At 35.8% G+C, this 19,230-nt stretch overlaps 1 protein-coding gene across 3 annotated transcripts in view; it reads left to right on the forward strand.

Moving 5' to 3' along the window:
• Positions 1 to 725: 725 nt before the first annotated feature.
• The window catches only part of LOC149791381 (uncharacterized), a 100,379-nt gene continuing 81,874 nt past the window's right edge, over positions 726 to 19,230 (forward strand). For all 3 annotated transcript variants that reach the window (XM_089969936.1, XM_089969938.1, XM_089969939.1), the window contains exons 1-3: positions 726 to 751; positions 7,509 to 7,636; positions 8,501 to 8,684. In XM_089969936.1, the coding sequence (XP_089826062.1) occupies positions 727 to 751; positions 7,509 to 7,636; positions 8,501 to 8,684 (337 nt within the window). In that variant the 5' untranslated portion in view covers position 726. The remainder of the gene's footprint in view (positions 752 to 7,508; positions 7,637 to 8,500; positions 8,685 to 19,230) is intronic.

Here is a 19,230-nt window from a genome sequence, read left to right on the forward strand (position 1 = left end):
GGAATTGTAAATGATCTAAGCCCACAGCTAACTAAAATGACTGCTCCCTTGTGCGAAAACATTCTGCCAGAATTAGTCTCAAATACATAACTTTAGTAGTTATTAAAATAGTGAAAATGAATTTTGCTAGACTAGACAATACCAGCTTCCGCAAGTGCAATGAATGATTTACCAAAATATATAAAATGTAAAAAAGATATCAACTCTCTTTTTACAACTTACCTCTGATGTCCTGGAAGTAAATGTTTTTTTTTGAAAGATGCACATCAGAAGTAAGGCCAGGCTGTATTACACTATAACCCACATTACACACATCAATCATACACCAAAATAAAGGGAATTCTTTGAACAATACCTAAGATATACAGGGTCAGTTTTAAATAGCCAGTACAACCAGTGAGGAAAACTGGGGAAATTGTTTTTCTTTAAAAATCGAACCCTATGTAAAATACGGAAGTATAGAGCACCACCTAAACACCTCAAGCAGGTGCTGCAGTGAATTTGCAGCAAAGACCAATTAGAGTGCTAAATCTGAATTCATCTTGCTATGTGCTCAAATCTTCATTTCTTCTTTCCTAAGCTTCAAATATATTTATATTTTTTTAAAAGATGATTCAGATTTCGTTTCATAACCTATCTAAATTTGTAATGCAAATGTATACGTTTTACATCCAAACTTTATACAGTTTGAAGTTTTTCTTATAAAACTCTTTCTGTATTTTAGGTATGTCACAGGGGAAAGGATATGCTGGTAAGCCATGGAAAGTAACATTTTGCATTTTGATTCTCAACCTGAAATGAGGGAAAAACTTTATTCTGCCATATAATGAAACTTGTTAAGAATTTGATAATTTTTGCTCTGTTTTCATCATTAGACAACAACCATCCATTTTGGTTAGTAAATAAAAAGATGGCAGTATTGAAAGCATAGCTTTCGGATTTTATGGATGATGCTTAATGACCATTTTAATTTTAGCCTTGTTGATGTTGGTCTGCCAGTTGCATCAAATCCATCAAATTTGACTTTATCAGCAACAGTTTTGAAAAGTCATTGCATCTCCACATCTGTCATCATCATTCCTGCATAATTGCTCTCATCTTTTCTTCATCCTTGCTCTCTTAGTGCCTGGTGTTCATCCTTAGAATTGTCCATACATAAAACATATCTTGCACTATCTATTTTGATACCTTGAGTATATTAGTTCAGGTTCAAGATCAAGTACATGATGCTGTATGGAAGGTCAGGTATTTATACTTTTTGGGACTGTCAGAAGTATCAGCTACTCTGGTTTGAGATGAGAAATAAAGCAAAGAACCAAGTTTATTTTCTGAAGAAAATAAATACATTGCAAAATTGGTGGAACATATTGTCATAGCAACAATACAAGAATTAATTAATGTATAATGCTATGTAAAGTATATTATTTGTTTGACTTCATTGGTGAGTGTAGGGAGGATTGCACAATTGTGTTTTTGGAATTTCTATTTTGGCAATTTTATTCTGGAATTTTAATCAAATATCACAAGAATGGGGCCTTTTATTATGGTGTAAGGTGTTGGTATTGTCGAAGCTTCATCCAAAGAGACCTGGAAACTGACGAGGAAGCGAAAGTAGTCACAAGAATGTATTGCTGTGTAAAATATTCCAGATCTGTATTACATGACTGTTTATATCCAATCACACTGAAGAAAACTTGGTCAGTTCATAACAGTTGGAATTATTATTAAATATAAAATAATCTTTTATCACATTGATCAAGCCTAATATTTAATGAGATATACAAGGAAAAGATAAACTCTAAAACAGGCATTTAACTCTCATTAAATTGGATTGTCTAATAAATCAAGAAATTCTTTTGCAGTATTCTCATTATTGATTGACTTGGACTTTGTTTTTTTTTGTACTATCAATATGGCAGCCATCTTTACAATTAATGGCCCTAAAGATATTGGGAAAAAAGTGTAAACTGTCATAAAATTGTGTGAATGGTCGTGTATGTCAGAATGTGGCCAATTTTCCTTATGTAGATTCTCCAAATGCCTAACTAAAACAGAACATAAGAACACTGCACCCATCCTCAGGACAAGCTTGGTTTAAGTTTCAATAAACTCACCTCACTTATGAAATTAGAATGCTACTGTTTTGTACCATTAATGCATCAATGGTGAATGTCCATACCAAAGTTGACACACTTTTCAGTGGAAATGTTTGAAACATCGTCATAGAAATTCATGTATATGCCACATCAACAATTCAGCTAACCTGACCCAAATAAACTATGTGGCATCACACAGGAATTTCCATCAGAGATCCATTGCTGAAAAATGATGTCATTGTCAAATTTTCTGTTGACTTGGAAGAACAATTGTTCTTTGAATTAAAACTTGTAAAACAAGCTACTATTAAATGTTATTGGTTATCAATATGTACATTACTGATTCAACTCAAGTCTGGGACTATTTTTTCACATGCAAGAATTGAATTAAAGGTGCATTATCTGAGCCAGAATTTAATGAAATGCTGAAACTCATCTGCTCTTCAATTAATTTAAACTCTTACCCTACAATGAAAATTATGTGAAAGACAGAATCTTAGATTGGTAATGATTTAATATTACTTTTATGAAACTACTTTAATGATTTCCAGCTTTGCTTGCCAAGGCTTGCAAAAACTGAAAATTATTCAAATCATTTCCTAAAGTCAGTATTAAATCATTAGCCATTGAAATTCTGTATACATAGTATATGCTGTATTACATTATGTAATATGACTGGTGCTGTGATATATCTGACTTAAATAAGTCACTTACAGTTCAACTATAAGTGACTTACTATATACCTCGAGCTGGGTACCACAAGAAATTTTGTACTGTGGTATGTCTGAATACAACAATTACATTAGGGACAAACTTTACACTGATTTATTGCAAAATAGCATCATCTTATATTCACTATATTATTTAAAAAAAGTAATTATCCTCAGACAAGATAGGATCTCTCAACTCATTAGAAAATCTCTCTCACCACCCCCAAAAATTAAATGATCCATACCATATAGCAGATGAATTTGCTATGTGCATGTTAATTATTGTATATGTTGTAATAAAAAGGCTGTAACAAACATGGAATATTAAAAGCTTTCACCAAGCTGCCACCCTGGAGCATGTTAATATAAAATAAGAAATGTAGACATGGAATCCTATAATTTACTAGCTATACCACTGATGTGAATTAATAGGTAAGGAAACATTGAGTGGGATGCCAGCACCCAGGAAAGACTTTTGTCAGAGAAGGCCAGTAAACATAAACATGCTCAACAAAAGAGAAAATATTTAGTGGACTTTTGATAAAATATCTGATCTCCTGAAAATCTACAAAGGCATACATGTAAAACTAATTTTAAAAAATTACTGTTTTGTTTTGGTTTACATTTAAAATGTTTGCAAAAGAGTTGTAGTTGGTGTTAAATGTTCTTTCCAAACAACATTCTCAGTACACTGTAAATAACAATATTTGACCAAATTTTGATAAATGAAAATGTCACTAATGCCTACTGGTGGCAACACTTTAATAAATAAATACCAATTAAATAAGTTTTGTTTTGTCAAGTGAAGTCCCTGTGTTAATTCTGTCTTTTAATTTGGTTTCAGTATGATCATCACAAATGCAATATGCCCTCTTGTATTCAAACATGAAAAATGTCAGTCTAATGTCTCAGCTATGAGTGTTTCTACAAGAAACTAATTAAGTGCTCACTGTTTATGCTGTCTGACTTGCAGAAGTATTTGTTGTGTTGTTAAACTCAGTTAAAGTAAACCTACTTTATATTTTCACATTAACTGTCTTTAGTATCAAATCAAATAAAGGGGGTGGAATAAAAGAAAGTTAAAATGAATGCAAATCCTACCTATGTAAAACTAGTGCTCACAGTCATGTGTCTGGTCAAATAATTTAAATCAGTTGAACACTGTTATAAATATTATCATGTGATAAATAATTCAATTATCTTAAATTAGTCTACACATACACAATAAAAGTTATTGAGGTAATCAGTTGAAATGAGTACTTGATGAATAAAAGCTTTGTTTCACAGATGTTTCATTATGGAGAAGTTCCAGAGTTTGTAGTGAACTTAAAATTCTTGAATTGGCACTCAAAGATTTCCTCATGGATGGGAGAAGTTTCACCATTACCTGATTACTTGCAATCAAATCACTTCATCAGTGTATAATAGAAGAATGACAAAACAATAGTTTCAGGGACATCATACACCATATTGACATGAGGTTTTCACTAGAAGAGCTTTTATAAAGTTTTATTGATCCTAAATTAAAATTTTGCTGATCTGACATCCAATATGTTAAGATCATGAAAATCTTGTTTTTGCTTCTCGTTTGAGATGGAAAGTCATTTTGGCATTGGGTTTCTGACAGATGAGTTCTTGATGGCATCATTATTGTCATTACTGAAAATGCCTAGTTCTCAATGTAGCCATCATGGCAGCTATCTTGAAAATATTATCTCTACTCACTCCAAATGAATGGTTTTATATACATGGTGTTTTCACTAGTAGGTTTATGATGATAAATAGCTGGACCTAAATGAAAATGAAAATGGCACCAGTCACACATCCAGTTTGGCTGCCATGATGACTGTCTTTACATCATGCTGTCACTATTCCTCCAATATGGATGATCATTATAATATGGGTTTTCATCAAAAGACTTTTATTGATGTCTACTTTGTCCTAATTGAAAATGGTGGCAAGCTGACATCTAACATGTGCTCCAGAATATCAGAGACGGTTTCAAAACACACAAGTTAAAACTAATTCCTGGAAATTCTTTTCACCAAAAAGAGCTTCAGTCCATTCTATAGACCATTAGAAGATGATGTTTATTGTACTTAAATGACTGACATTTGTATTTCACCTAATTATGTACTATTTGAAAAGAAATGGAGAAAGGGGCATCTTAACATCCTCAAAAGACATGCCAAATCTGAAGATATTACTGCTAAAAGGGGGGAGTGTTAAGATTTTCCTTCAGATTGGAGAAAAAAGGGATTGATAGATTCCTTTTGTAGAAAACTTGCCTTTCTGTGGATCAGCCTGGATTTCTGGATTTATTCCTTAGTAATTCACTGGATATGATTCAGATCATACGCCCAGTTTTCTTTATTTGTTCGTTGTTACATGCAATACTTTTGTAAGGAAAATTTGTATGTTTCATTTAAAGAAGACACATTATAACATCTTGCGATAGAAACTAATGCATAACTGTATGAAATAGTTAATTTTGGTGTTTCAGACCATTATGAATTTGTATTTATTCCTTCCTCTTGGGTTTTGTTTGTTTTATTCATAGATGTTAGAGATGCCAATGCAACTACATTTTTAATAGCAAGTGAATATTTTACTTGCAAAATGCTAAGATTTATTTAATTATCATTTACTCAACATTACTGGCAGTTATTGTATTTACTTCAAATTATTCATGCGTTTCAAAAACTTTTTTTAAATTTATTTTTATACTCATTTTGAATAAAAGAAATACTTTTTTTCAGTGATTACTGGTACTAGTATATTTTTAGTATAAGTATTTATCTTTTTCTACAAGAGGTGAGCAATAACTTATATTTTTATGTAGATTTTGTCTTGGCCAAAATATGCTGCTCTGTATTGGGTTTATAAGGGACATCTATATGATATATATTAGACTTGTGTTATATATATATATATATATATATAGCATGTTTGCAATTCAGTAATTTTAATGTCTGTGCTTTAACACCACACTTTCTTTGAATTTGATTTGGCCAAATAAGGTCATGAAATTCTTGTGCAGTATTACCGTTATTGAATGGTTTTGACTCGGGTAATTTGCTGTGCCTCACATTATGCAACCTTTTCTTTTCTTTACTAGTTACTATAAACAAAATGGCAACGATCATTCCAATTAGTACTCCATAAGACATGAGGGAAAAAACAGTTGATTATCACAGAAATGCATGTAATTAGAGGTTACTGTATTTGTATGGGAAAATATGAATGTGTTTTTCGGATGGAATACTGCATGACCTTGGGAGTGCAGTATATCCTTCCGACAAAACGAGTTCAAATTTTCTCATACAAATGCAGTAACCTTTGTATTATATGTTCATTTTTCTTATTCTACCTAAGGCTTAATTACATAAACAAAATACACTACAAGAAACAAAGTAACTGAATGTATGCCGTATTTCAAACTAAATACACAAACGCAGATTCATCATTACAAAACAACTTTATTAATGCACACATAACTCAGCCCAGATAAATTTGAACTTAGTCACGTGCTAGACATAACTTTTGAAAGAAAATGGCGTTTTGGTGTACTTAAAATTGAAATTTAGATTAATATTGTGAATGAATGCAAATTGAAACAACTTTTCCATTTTATCTGGAATGAATAGATTTTGGTATTTTTATCAATGCTATGAAATTTTGTGATTATGGACAGGATTCATCTGTGCAAATTCTACATGAAATACATCAGATTGAAATAGTGAGGGAGAAGTTTGTTGAGAGCTGCAAGTGTGTTTCTGTTGTCATTGAATATTTGAAATCATAATGTGGGAAAAATATGAAGTCTTTAAATTGCAATTATCAAAAGGACGCTATGGAATTTAATGTTTATTTCAATTTGAGTGCAGTAAGGAGGATGTAATTGCACTTGGAATATAGTCGAAATTACAGTACAATTTCGAAATGTAATCACGCTTGAGAACCCATGACATGGCTCATGTAATTCAGATTTGCAGAACTAAGAAAGGAAATTCGGGATGTAAAACTAATATTTTTTGCTGTTCTTATTACCAGCTAAAGTAAACAGTTTCTGCCTTGTCAGTTGCATGTTATTTGTAGGTACCCAGCAAATTCATGTACATGTATATGGCACATCAAAAATTCTGACTGACCTGATTCAAGTAAATTATGTGACATTATACAGGGATTTCTATCTGACATCCAGTGTTGCAAAATGTTGCTTTTGTCAAATGTTCTATTGATTTGAAAGAAATATTGCTCTTTGAAACATGATTTGTAAGAAAAAGTTACTTTTAAATGTTATTGGTTATCAGTTTATGCATTATCAATTCAGCCTGCATCTGGGACTACATGTATTTGTTTGCATGGAAGAATTGAATTCATGGTGCAGTATCGAACCAGAATTTAATGAAATACTGAAAATCATGTGTTCTTCTTTCTGTCTGAACTAAATCAAAGCCAAGTACAAAATTTAAATGAAGTCAAAGTAGTATTTTTTGAGATTCTAGTATTATGACTCAGAGTTACCAGGTATTTTCTATACTTTAGTCTTGTTACATTTTGAACATGAAGACACACATAATGTAATTGGATACAGCTATTCACATTATGCATAAACTGAGGGTGATCACATTGGCAATAGGTAATTAAATAGGAATGATCTAAATACTGTGCCACAGAATTTGAGTTCTGTCTTTTTCAGGAAAACTGCATGAGGCTGTTCTGACTCAGTGTCTGCCAGTACTGGTGAGGGATCTTGATGTGAGGACTGTCTTTGTGTACATTCAGGAGAAAGAACTGTTTGATGATGTGACAATGCATGCCATCTTGGTAAGAAGAGTGATACTGAGGTATCATATTATGAAGATACATGGACAGTCTTTCATATGATTTTGTGATGGATTACGGTAATGTACATCTTTTCCTGGGGAAAATTAACAATTTCCTGGATGATTTTCACATTCAGTTTAGGTTTAGAGTTGGAACAGATTGTCCTATTTAAAGTCAGATTTATTTCATAATAGGTTTAGACTTGGAACAGATTGTTCTATCTAAAGTCAGATGTATTTCATAATAGGTTTAGTTTTGGAACAGATAGTTCTATTTAAAGTCAGATTTATTTCATAATCTTGTTTTCTAGACATAAGTTCAACGCAAAACTTCAATTCATCTTCTTTAGATAAGGGTCATCTATCCACTCAATTCAGTACAAACCTTTTTTGCCATATGGGATTGAATGCAACTGCAAGAAACTTCCAATCAGATTTCAGCATTCTAATTGTTCCAGAAGATATTGGAAATAATCATCCATAAACACCAATGCATGTTATATGTTAGTTTCTCCAATTCAAACTATTCACACACAGTCAAGGCAGGTGGCTTTTTTGAAGTTGATGTATTCCATACCCTTCATGTTTAATGAGGCTTTTCATTGGTTAGTTGATTTAGCTTGCTGCAGTTAGTAGCACTTTTATCCTCAGGATGGCATCTCTTCAAATAAGTTTCATTAAGCTATATATATATGCCAAGGATGCATGTGAAATGAAATGAATCAACAACCTTGACTGGTGAAGATAGCATAATTTTGTTAATGAAATCTTGATTTGGTTTGGCTTGTTTCAGTTTCTATGTAATATTCCTTTTTAACATTACTGACATAAACATTAATAGCGTTTCCTTTGTATAATTTTCCAGGAGCAGATAACAGAATCTGACAAGATAAGGGAGCTCATAAAACAGATTAAGCAAAGAGATCAGGATACCTATGAAGAGTTTAAAGAATGCCTGGTCCTGGCCAAGCAGTCATATTTAAAAGACTTGTTGGAAGAAGAAGAGGCACGAGTTTCAATAAAAGAAACACATGAAGCTCAGGGAATAGGTTGGTTCTTAGCTCCAATGGTTGTAAGGCCAAGTGAGGTTATGGTATGGCATTGTCTATTGTGCATGGTCTGTTGTGCATCCATCAACAATTACTATATTTGACTTGTCTAATTTATACAAGTTAGCTGACCAAAGAGTCAGTTGTCTGTTTTATAGTTATATGTAAGCTCTCAGTCAGCAGTAGAATTAATGTTTTGTCATAGTACACACAAAAAACCTACAATTGGTGATTATTTTAAGTCAGTGATGATTTAGTTTATAGAATGGATTAAAGTGTGCAGGATACAGTAATACTGTGTGGAACATAAATTTGGAAGAAGACAACCCATACACGTATTTGATGATTTTGCTGAATAGTGGATATAAACAATCTTGATAATAATAATAATAATAAAATAATAATAATAATAATAATTATAATGATATTTGGTGCATATTATTTTTTCAAAACCAATTTTGAAAGGTGAATATGTGTATAGAGGTCACCTGTGTACAGCAGCCAGTTTTGCCTTATCCCCATGCTGACCTCTATTTACAGGTTTGATTGTATCTTCAGTTCTTTAATACTGGTAAAACTTTTCAAGAGTTTGTATTTTCTTCAATAATAACTTTGATTATAATATGAATAAAAATGTTACAAGAAACCTGATTATAATCTGATTGCATTAGATATTACAATTGAAGAGAGAAACGTTTTTATAATTAATGTATATTGGTCAAATAATGATTGCCCAGAATTTTACAATAATATAAACAATATTATGCATGAATATGAAAATTAGTCTAATATCATATGGGGGGGGGATTTCAGCTTGGGTTCATGATCCAGAATTAGATTAATATGATTATAGAAATGAATAAGCCCTATTTAGAAATGTATTTTAGGATTAAATGATCATGGTTGAGTGTTTATAGATGTGTAATGTTTTTACTAATCACTCACAAAGTAAATAAAGTCTGAGTTATGTAAATGATTAGTAACAATTTACACTTTGATAAATACCCAACCATGATCATTTAATGTTCACAATTCCAATTGTTTTCGTTTTTCTGGTCACATTAGTGGACTTCATCAACAAATCATTTGACTTTAGGTAGCTTATATGTGTTTTCATTGGCCTCTTGAGACGGCATCAGAATACCTAACCCCAACTTCCATGCATAGCTGGCTCCTATAGTATTATAAGGTAGAGTGTCATTGCAGTCACGGCAGTAATCTAAGGAAGCTTTGTCACTGTATGATTTTATTTCTAACAAGGCTGCTTCTATTTTTCTCTACATTAAAATAACGTGTTGTTTGAGCATTGATTGTTCATGCTTTTGATGCAATTATATCTGTCAAAACCAAAATCATGCCTATGTCTGGTGAGGTGCCTTGGCCATGATCTTTATTAACAGCTGGTTGAACATCATCTTCTTTTTCTTTGGTTGTCTGTTATGTCTGATGATGATGCTAGTTCTGCAGCCCAGTGACTATGCATGTGGCTCCTGAGTTCAGTGCTGGATGCACACTGGATATTGCAGGTTAGGCATGGGAAGTCTGTAGACATAATGGTCTGGGATGCTGCGATGTATCTTTTTACTCTTGTGGTTGTGAGGCGTTGGCGGTTGTCATGCTTCACAAAGTAAACAGCCTTTGCAATAAGTGTGTACCATGTAGACCAGTCCATGGCCAAGGCTTCCAGCTCACTGGTTTGGATTCCACACCATTTCAGGTTACACTTAAGACTGTCTTGGTACCTTTTCCTGGGGCATCCTTGTTTCCACTTTCTCTGCTTGAGCTCACCATAGAAGAGCTGTGTCAGTATTCTGGTCTCCTCCATCTGAATGACATGGCCAGACCATCTGAGCTGAACTTTCAGCAGCATTGCCTGAATGCTAGGAGCACCAGCCCTGTTGAGGACTTCAAAGTTGGACACCTTGTCACCATCATATGTGCATGATTGATGGTCGAACATATTGTCAGAGTAATAATATAAGGATTTATTAAGGTAGAATGGTATGTAAAGCCTTTCATGTGCTTTGCTGGGCTACAGAGAGGTGGATGATGGATTGCATGTAGGACTGAGCAATTACATTATTGGAACATCTAATTGATGATTTTAATCTGGAATTTTGATCAAAAATCAGGAGTGTGGGGGCTTTTTATTATGGTGTAAGACATTGGTATAGTCGAAGCTTCACCCAGGGTGACCCAGAAACTGATTGGGATCCAAAGTTAGTTACCAGAATTTACATTTGTGTAAAATACCGAATCTGTATTACATGACCGTTTATATCCTATCACACTGAAGAAGACTTGGTCAGTTCATAACAGTTGGAATTATTATTAAGTATAAAATAATCTTTTATCACATTGATCCAGCAGAATATTTTAATGAGAAATACAATGAAAAGATAAACTCTAAAACAAGCATGTTTGGATTTATTTCTTGTGTCTTAATCTCTTGTGCCAATGGTAAGAAAAGGGAAATCTGAACCAAGTTATGGGTCATATTTGCTTAGGATAATGTTAAATTCCTGTTCTAATGATTTTATATGAGATATGATTTATGCAGATTTAATAAGGTTTTTGGAAGATAAAAATTATAATTATGAAATCAAAATTTGTATATAGAGGATAAAATTACAATTATCAATTAAAATCTAATATTTAATTTGTCAGACTCATTATTTCTAGCTTCATTGTTGATGAAATTTCATAGAATAACTATTTTATATACAGTCCTACTCATTTATGTCAACATCCTCATCATGTACTTACATTGTCCTAGATTTTGGTCAGTCTGTTCCCATCTTATTGAGGCTACCAAGGGGATGGGGCTATTCACAGGGAAATGAAAACATGTCAACAAGTTGGTTTAAACAGTACATGTATTTAGTTACAGAAGTCATTGTGAAAAGTACATAAAAGCGAACAAGAGATATGCAACTGATATGATTAATGAAAGCATAATATTGTATTCGTTGACACATGCTAAATAAAGTTAGGAAACTGTCACAGCACAATAAACTTGTTTTAATCACCAAACACTTTGGAAAGTGCAAGAATCGATCAGATTTCATTGCTTTTATTTAAGTCACCGCGAGAGGCCAACTTTCTAGGACCAAACAAAAGCCTGTTTTTTTTTTTGACCACAACATTAAAGCCTGGTGGCAAGATCAACTAATTGTTGAATAAAGTACAGCTCAGAGATGGCTGCTTGCCAACATAAATGATTAGTCGGGGAAAATTGAAGCCTGTCGGCAAGATCAACTAATTGTTGAACAAAGTATGGGTTGGAACTGGCAGCTTTGTCGACATAAATGATTAGAAAACAAAGGTATTGTTCAAGCTGGGACCAAGGGCTTCTGTCACCATGTACATTTATTTTTTATCTCGACGTCGACATAAGCATGACAATTTTGGTAGTAATAGTAGACTAAGGGACCGGGACTTTGCTTTTTTGTCAAAATAGGTGGCTTGTCAACATAAGTGATGTTGATATAGTGGGTAGGACTGTACTTGATGTAAATACAAGAAGAAATCAAAAGAGTAAACAACAACTTGTGTAACTAATACAGTCCTTTGAGAATGGTTCCATGGGACCTTATCATTTAGAACTATTATTTTTTTAAAAGACTTGAGAAAAGAAATGATTAATGGAAAAAGTGGATAGACAAGAAGGAAAACCTGACCAGATACTTCTGCCATCTAGAAAATAGAAACTATCCAAAAAAGGTTCTATCCAAATTACATTATATCCCCATGCATTTTAAAACAGATATTATAAATCTTATAATGTATGAGAATTGTATACATTAAATGCTATGCATTCAGATTAGTATACATTATATTTCTCTTGCATTCCTAACATATATTATACACACTCTTTCTAAAAGTTAAGGATCAAGTTGAAATTATTACAAGTCAGTCTGGTATTCTTAGGGATGTTGAAGAGTATTCTGGAAATTTTACAATGAGGAAAATGAGACGGAAGCTACAGATTTAAAGCATCTTCTAAATGTGACAGATTTAAAGCATCTTCTAAATGCAGCAGATTTAAAGCATCTTTCTAGACTTGTACAAGAGCAGTATTTAATATTAGAAGACAAAGTTACTCAGAAAGAGTTATTTTTTATAAGTATGAATAATAATAAGACTCCAGGGTAAGAAGTTTTGACAGCAGAGTTATTTTAGCTCTTTTAGATTGTCATTAGGTAATTTATAATGGCAACAGTTGCTGTAGCAAAGGAATACTGCATTCTTTTATGTATTGAGATCAGTTTTTATAAATTACATTTCCAAGGAGGACAAAATAAAGCTGTTCCTAAGGAACTGGCATGAAATTTCTCTACTTAATGTTGTGTACAAATTAGTATAAGGATGTATTGCCAACAGAATTAAGGCAGTGGAATAATATCGGATAATCAAACTTGTTTTGTAAAAGGCATATATAAGTGAAAATACAAGGATCGTGTATGACATCATGCACATTACAGAATAATTACAAATTCTGGATATATTACTTCTAAATGATTTTGAAAAGGTAATTGATTCTCTTTCATGGGAATGTATTCACAATGGTTTATTTTTCTTTAATTTTAAGCCAATTATTAGGCACTGGGCTAAGACATTTCATTTTAGTATCTGACTGACATTTGTACTAAATAACTTAATATATAAGAGTAGTTATTCAGAGTTTTCAGATGTTGTAGATAAGGTGATCCAATACTTCCATTATCTGTTCCTACAATGTGCAGAAATATTATCTGCACTACAGTGTATTAAAGCAGCAGAGGGGGCGAATCGGACATTTTGTCCAAACGTCATTTGGCTTAATTAATACCTTCTGCACTCAGCGGATCCAGCGTCGTCAGCGCCCGGTAAAAAAAAACGACGTCGTCGTCGGGGGGATCGTCCAATCGTCATTTGGTTTAATTAATACCTTCTGCGCGCCGATCCCAGCGTCGTCAGCGTCCGGTAAAAAAGCGCGACGACCGCGTCGATGTCATCGCCCCCTCTGCTGCTAAGTGGCTATTTACAATGAAAATTATTTACAACTAACCGAATATTTGGTCAAGTCCGATACGATATCGTGTCCGAGGATCATGTAAATTTATCGTTATAAATCCATGTGGGGTCGACTGAGCATGACTAAAAAAGTTTCGAAAAACATTAAAGTCCATGTCACCGCCGCACCATGTCTGCCATATATTTCGTAGCGTGTGTGTATCAACGTCGTTGAATACAGCAAGAATATTGCAGTTGTCTCTGATTACTTTTGGAATCTGAGTGTATCGTTGAGTGACATATATCACGTCAGTGTTTTTATGCCTGCTTCTGGAAAATATCCTAGCTGGGTTTTTTTGATTGTCCAACATAACATCATCGTACACGACTAAATTGTTAACGTCGCCATCAATATCATCTATACCTGGTGCATCATTGATATCTGTAATAAACTCAATAACATTTTTTTCAGCGATTGCTGATGCATTCTCGTTAAAATCTTTCAACACCTCGTAGCATCGTTGATCATCTACGCTAGGGGCGATTAAATACAACTTATCCCACTTCATCCATCTCATTATTAAATTAAGTAACAATTGCGTCTTGCCGGATCCAGATGGTCCGATGATAATCATCCGGATCGAGTTTGGTAACGCTGCAACATGCTTAACTGGTTCTCTTGTTTTAGTCGCCGAAAAATCAATTATATTCATATCTCTGTACATAAATTATGGATCTATATTGTGTGAAGTGTAGAGTGCGTACTGGCACAAATGATACGACAACCGTTACAACAAGAAATAACAGATCGGCACTTGCTGGTAAGTGTGTACAATGCGGTATAAAGAAATTTAGATTTATTTCTATTAGACCCGGGGATGTTTTAAAAAAAAGCGAGGAGGTGATATTGCAGCCAAGTTATCAAAACTCCCCGGAACCCCGTGGGCAAAGTATCCAGGAGAAAAACACCTCCCAGGATATAGCTACTGTGGCCCCGGAACGCGATTAGATATCAGACTCGATGATCAAAATCAGCCCAAACCCGGTGAGTATCCAGTAAACGCTATCGATAAGGCGTGTCATGCTCATGATGTTGCTTATAAAAGTAGCGATCTGCAACAGCGTCATATCGCGGATGTAAAATTAATTCACGCGTTAAATGCTATTCCTGATAAATCATTCAAAGAAAAATTGGCCTCATGGTTGGTAAAATCGGCTATGAAAGGTAAATTAATGATTGGAAGCGGAGCTTCTCGCGCTGGTAATTGAAAACGCTAGCGTTTATAATAACAACATGGAATCCATCTATTATTCTCCGAGAGGATACTGGAAGGGGAAGGCCGCAATTGGTAAGCTTGCAAGCGCTGCAAAAGTAACAAGGGCCACTGCGGCTAATTGGTTATCCAAACAGGCTATATGGCAAATTTATCTACCACCGCCTAAACAAATCAACTTTTCGCGCTTTGATGTCAGCGTACCTAATGAAGTTCATCAGGCTGATATACTATTTCTGCCGCATGACAACGGTTACAAATACGCGCTAACCGTAGTTGATGTTGCGAGTCGATACAAACAAGCGGAGCCGTTAAAAACAAAGTCAGCAACTGAAGTGGCCGATGCGTTTGAGCGGATTTATCGAAGAGGTCCTCTGCGCTGGCCAAATCTATTACAAGTTGATCCTGGTAGTGAATTTCGCGGCGCTGTTTTATCAACGCTGAAACATCATAGCGTCGCGGTACGACGAGGTCATACTGCGCTACATCGTGATCAGGCAATTGTTGAACGATTCAATCGGACTGTTGCTGAACGGTTATTTGGATATCAGTACGCAAAAGAATTCATCCAAGAAAAACGATCTCGTGAATGGGTCAAAAGGTTGCCAGGCGTAATTGCAGCGTTAAATAACGAGATTACCCGAGCAATCAACATGAAGCCCAGCGACGCGATTAAAAAAAAGTCTATACCCGGAAGATCAAAAATAGATAGCGTTTCCAAGCCGATTCTCGGCGATGTCACTGTTAGATATCTGTATGAACCAGGAGAGCTTGAAGGCGGTAAAAAAAGAGCTACTGATCCTATCTGGAGTGTTACCACACATAACATATCAACGATAACACGATCAACTGATAGACCACTGATCTATAGACTGGATTCAACTGCCCCACAGCGGGGGTTTACACGCGAGCAACTACAAGTGATACCTGACGATACTCAATTACCCCCGCGTGGTCTTAACTAGCGCCGTTGCGTCTATTGCACTCAAGACAGGTCAACCTCACATTGTTTTTGACATGACCGAGACTGTTATCGATCCTGTCCACGGTAAATTGGCGAGCGTCTTTATCCGAATAACGCCAGCGCATTACACAATTACAACTCGCGCAGTGATTATTCTGTTGTTGTCGTAACGTAATTATTAATTCGGCATCAATATCAAAACGCCGCTGTTTTTTTTTTATCCTGTTGGCGGTAACCCGAGAGTTTTCTATCAATGACGCTTGCATCGATGACTCCGTCACTGGCTTCGTCACTGACTCCGTCAACAACAATTCTTCGAAGCTGATTTATTCTCCGTACTCTGGACACTGCAAGATAGACTAGATTTGACCATTCGATGCGATTATCAACCATCCAAACAATTGTATCCGTGATAGTCAGTCCCTGCGAGGAATGTATTGTTGTTGCGTATCCTAGCGTCCACGGGGATTTATCAGCACGTAGCGCGTCCTCGACGACGCTGATATCAACGAGCACGATATCATTCAGCACGAGAATTTGTTTTTTTGTCCCTGACGCTGTCGGGCCTGGAATTTCAACTTCAATGTTTTGCCGCCGTGTATCCGCGGGTCTATAACACAGCGGCACTGGGCGCATTGGAAACTTTTCCTTATGCAACGTAAACAACTTTTGCTGAAGTGTGTCTCTGACTATCTTTCTACTCGCTACAATCAAATCGTTTGGTCTCCATGTTTCCCAGAATTCATTTAACGGCGTTTCCGGAATTACCTCGCGGATTATTTCACATTGAATTCTATCCGGCTGTAATCTGATTAATTTTTTAACCTCGCGCAGTTGTTCATCAAGTGCTCGGTAATCAGTATCGGTTTCTTCATAATAGTCCACAAAACCCCTTAACCAATCATGTGGACCCTCGCCGACAAATGGTGGTGGTTGGCCATGATCTCCGCACATTATCACCGCTGTATTCGCGCGCAGCAACCACTCAAGAAACATTTGTAAAACATCTAACGAAACAGTACATATCTCATCCCAGCTGATAACCTCAGGAATAAATTTTTCACCCATTCGATCAGGAGTCCACTCACCACCGCTGTATCGAAAAAAGCTGTGATAAGTAACGGCGTCAACATTTCGTTGTTTTATCTCTCGCGCAAGTCTATGGGTTGGTGTAAGCACGATTATACTTGCCCGCGTTCGAAATAATTCAATTGCCCGAGTCGTCTTTCCTGACCCGCCACAGCCGCTTAAATAAACCGTCTTGTATATACAGATGGGGTCGGATATTGGTGGTGCATTAGACCATTCTGATAGATTATGACCGCGTAAGTAGTTGTTTTCAACGGTGACATCTGCTGACGGGGAATAATCGCGTCATATTTCTTTTTTAATTCTCCATGTACCCCAACTCTCGTCCGGACTAGTAAACTCGGCTATGTTTCCCTTATACTTTACGTCTATGTAAAATGAATCAATCGCAACTCTAACCGCGGTGTCGGGAAATCTATTTAACATTGAAAATAAATTTATGCAAGCATAACCCAGCATAGACGCCCTCAAATGTGGATATGCCGGGCTGTCTCCATCGCTGTAAGTAACAACTGTACCCAACCTTGTTCCATTGGACAAGAAAGCTGTTTTACAGTTTACGTATTTATTTTTCGCCACTGCGTCCTTGATCACGAAATCATATTCTGCGTCATCTATAATCAGCCGTGAGCAATATCGTTTGTAATCGCAGTTTTTTCCACCTTGTGTGAACTTACCAATTATTCTTCTACCGAGATCTTTTGCCTCTCTGTTTCGTTGGTTGAATATCTTTTTGGACCATTCGATGATATATTCCTCGTCGGCATCAATCTGTTTTCTGGACTCGTCAATTATGCTATCTAGACGCTCCGGTTCTGGTAACCAGACTTCAGTCTGCGCTCGATATGATACAATCGCGTCACTGACAATCAACGAAACTAGCATTTTACAATCAATCATATACCGTAGCAGCGCTATTGGCAGCCACTTCTTTTCAGTCATGTGTCTACCGATCCAAATATAGCAACAGCGATGAAGTTCTGCCGCGAATTCAAATGATATTATGCGAGCGAATCCAGTTAAATCAAAATCAGGCAGTGGTCCATTAATAGCAACACGAGTCATTTCATGTCTGGGGTGTCCAAATCGTTTAAAGTACTCAGCGGCGGATCCATACCCGAGAAAACTCGCTGGATAACAGGCAACCATATCAACCGAGATCATAGCGTCACGGTTGTATTCAGTGTTCCATAGTCCACCGTGATAGTATTCCAAACAACTGGATTGTACATCCGGTAGAAATTCCTTGCGTGTTGGACTCCACGCATTTTTCTTTGCTGCAACATGAGCCGCAACCGATGGAATCGTAAAACAGTTTGTTAGCAGTTGTTCATCATGCTCTTCAAATTCCATGGCGGTTTTTTTCATCTTGTTGTGAAACGCTTCAGTGCGATATAATTCGCCATTTGGTCTTACAAACTGATCAAAGGTATCCGTATCGTTTTCAGCGCTGCGAAGTAACCACACTGACACAGGGTCGTCTTTACGCAAACAAGCAATAGCATCAAATAGTTTCCTCTCCGCGAGAAAACCATCCAGTATAAATTCTTCAGGTATATACTTTACTGTTCTATCCCGTGGAAATACTGTGACCGCGGACGTCCACGCGTGTTCGTTATGATCAATAATTTTGATTGGGGCTCCCTTTGATTTGTACTTTGATTCGTGTAATACTTCACCGGTTATCGTTGTAACGGTTATTGGAAATCTCAACGACGTTTCTAATCTCGCTATGTCGCTGATGGTTGCTCCACGCTCGCGCACTGTCTCCTCCCACTGGTTGATTTTGCTACGTCGTAAATCAGTCTATTTGTTTCCTCGACAGGCATTTGTAAAATGCTCTATTACTCGTTCTGCTACACAATTTATCCCCGTTGACTGTCTCATTGGTTTCAGTTTTCGGATATCAGGTTTCTTATTTAACGGGTATATTCCATAAACAACTGCTGTTTCAGGATACGCTCGTTCATAGTATGGTCTGTCAATTCCGGTTAACAGCCCCGGCTTGGAGTCGCGGCTAATAATGACTGTTTTCTTGTCGCTGAGAACTGGTTCAAATTTAACACGTATGATCCAATTACCTGATTCCACCCGGACAATAAATTTTACTCTGAAGAAATACTTGCTGGAGCCAAGTTGTGATATTATCGTTGCCGCGCGTTTGTCGTTCATGGTAGCATCAACAACACCATCAATGCGAAATGTTGACCAACTATGAGATGCA

The sequence above is a fragment of the Sinohyriopsis cumingii genome, chromosome 9, assembly GCF_028554795.1.
Source record: "Sinohyriopsis cumingii isolate HCF-2022 chromosome 9, ASM2855479v2, whole genome shotgun sequence".
Taxonomy (NCBI): domain Eukaryota; kingdom Metazoa; phylum Mollusca; class Bivalvia; order Unionida; family Unionidae; genus Sinohyriopsis; species Sinohyriopsis cumingii.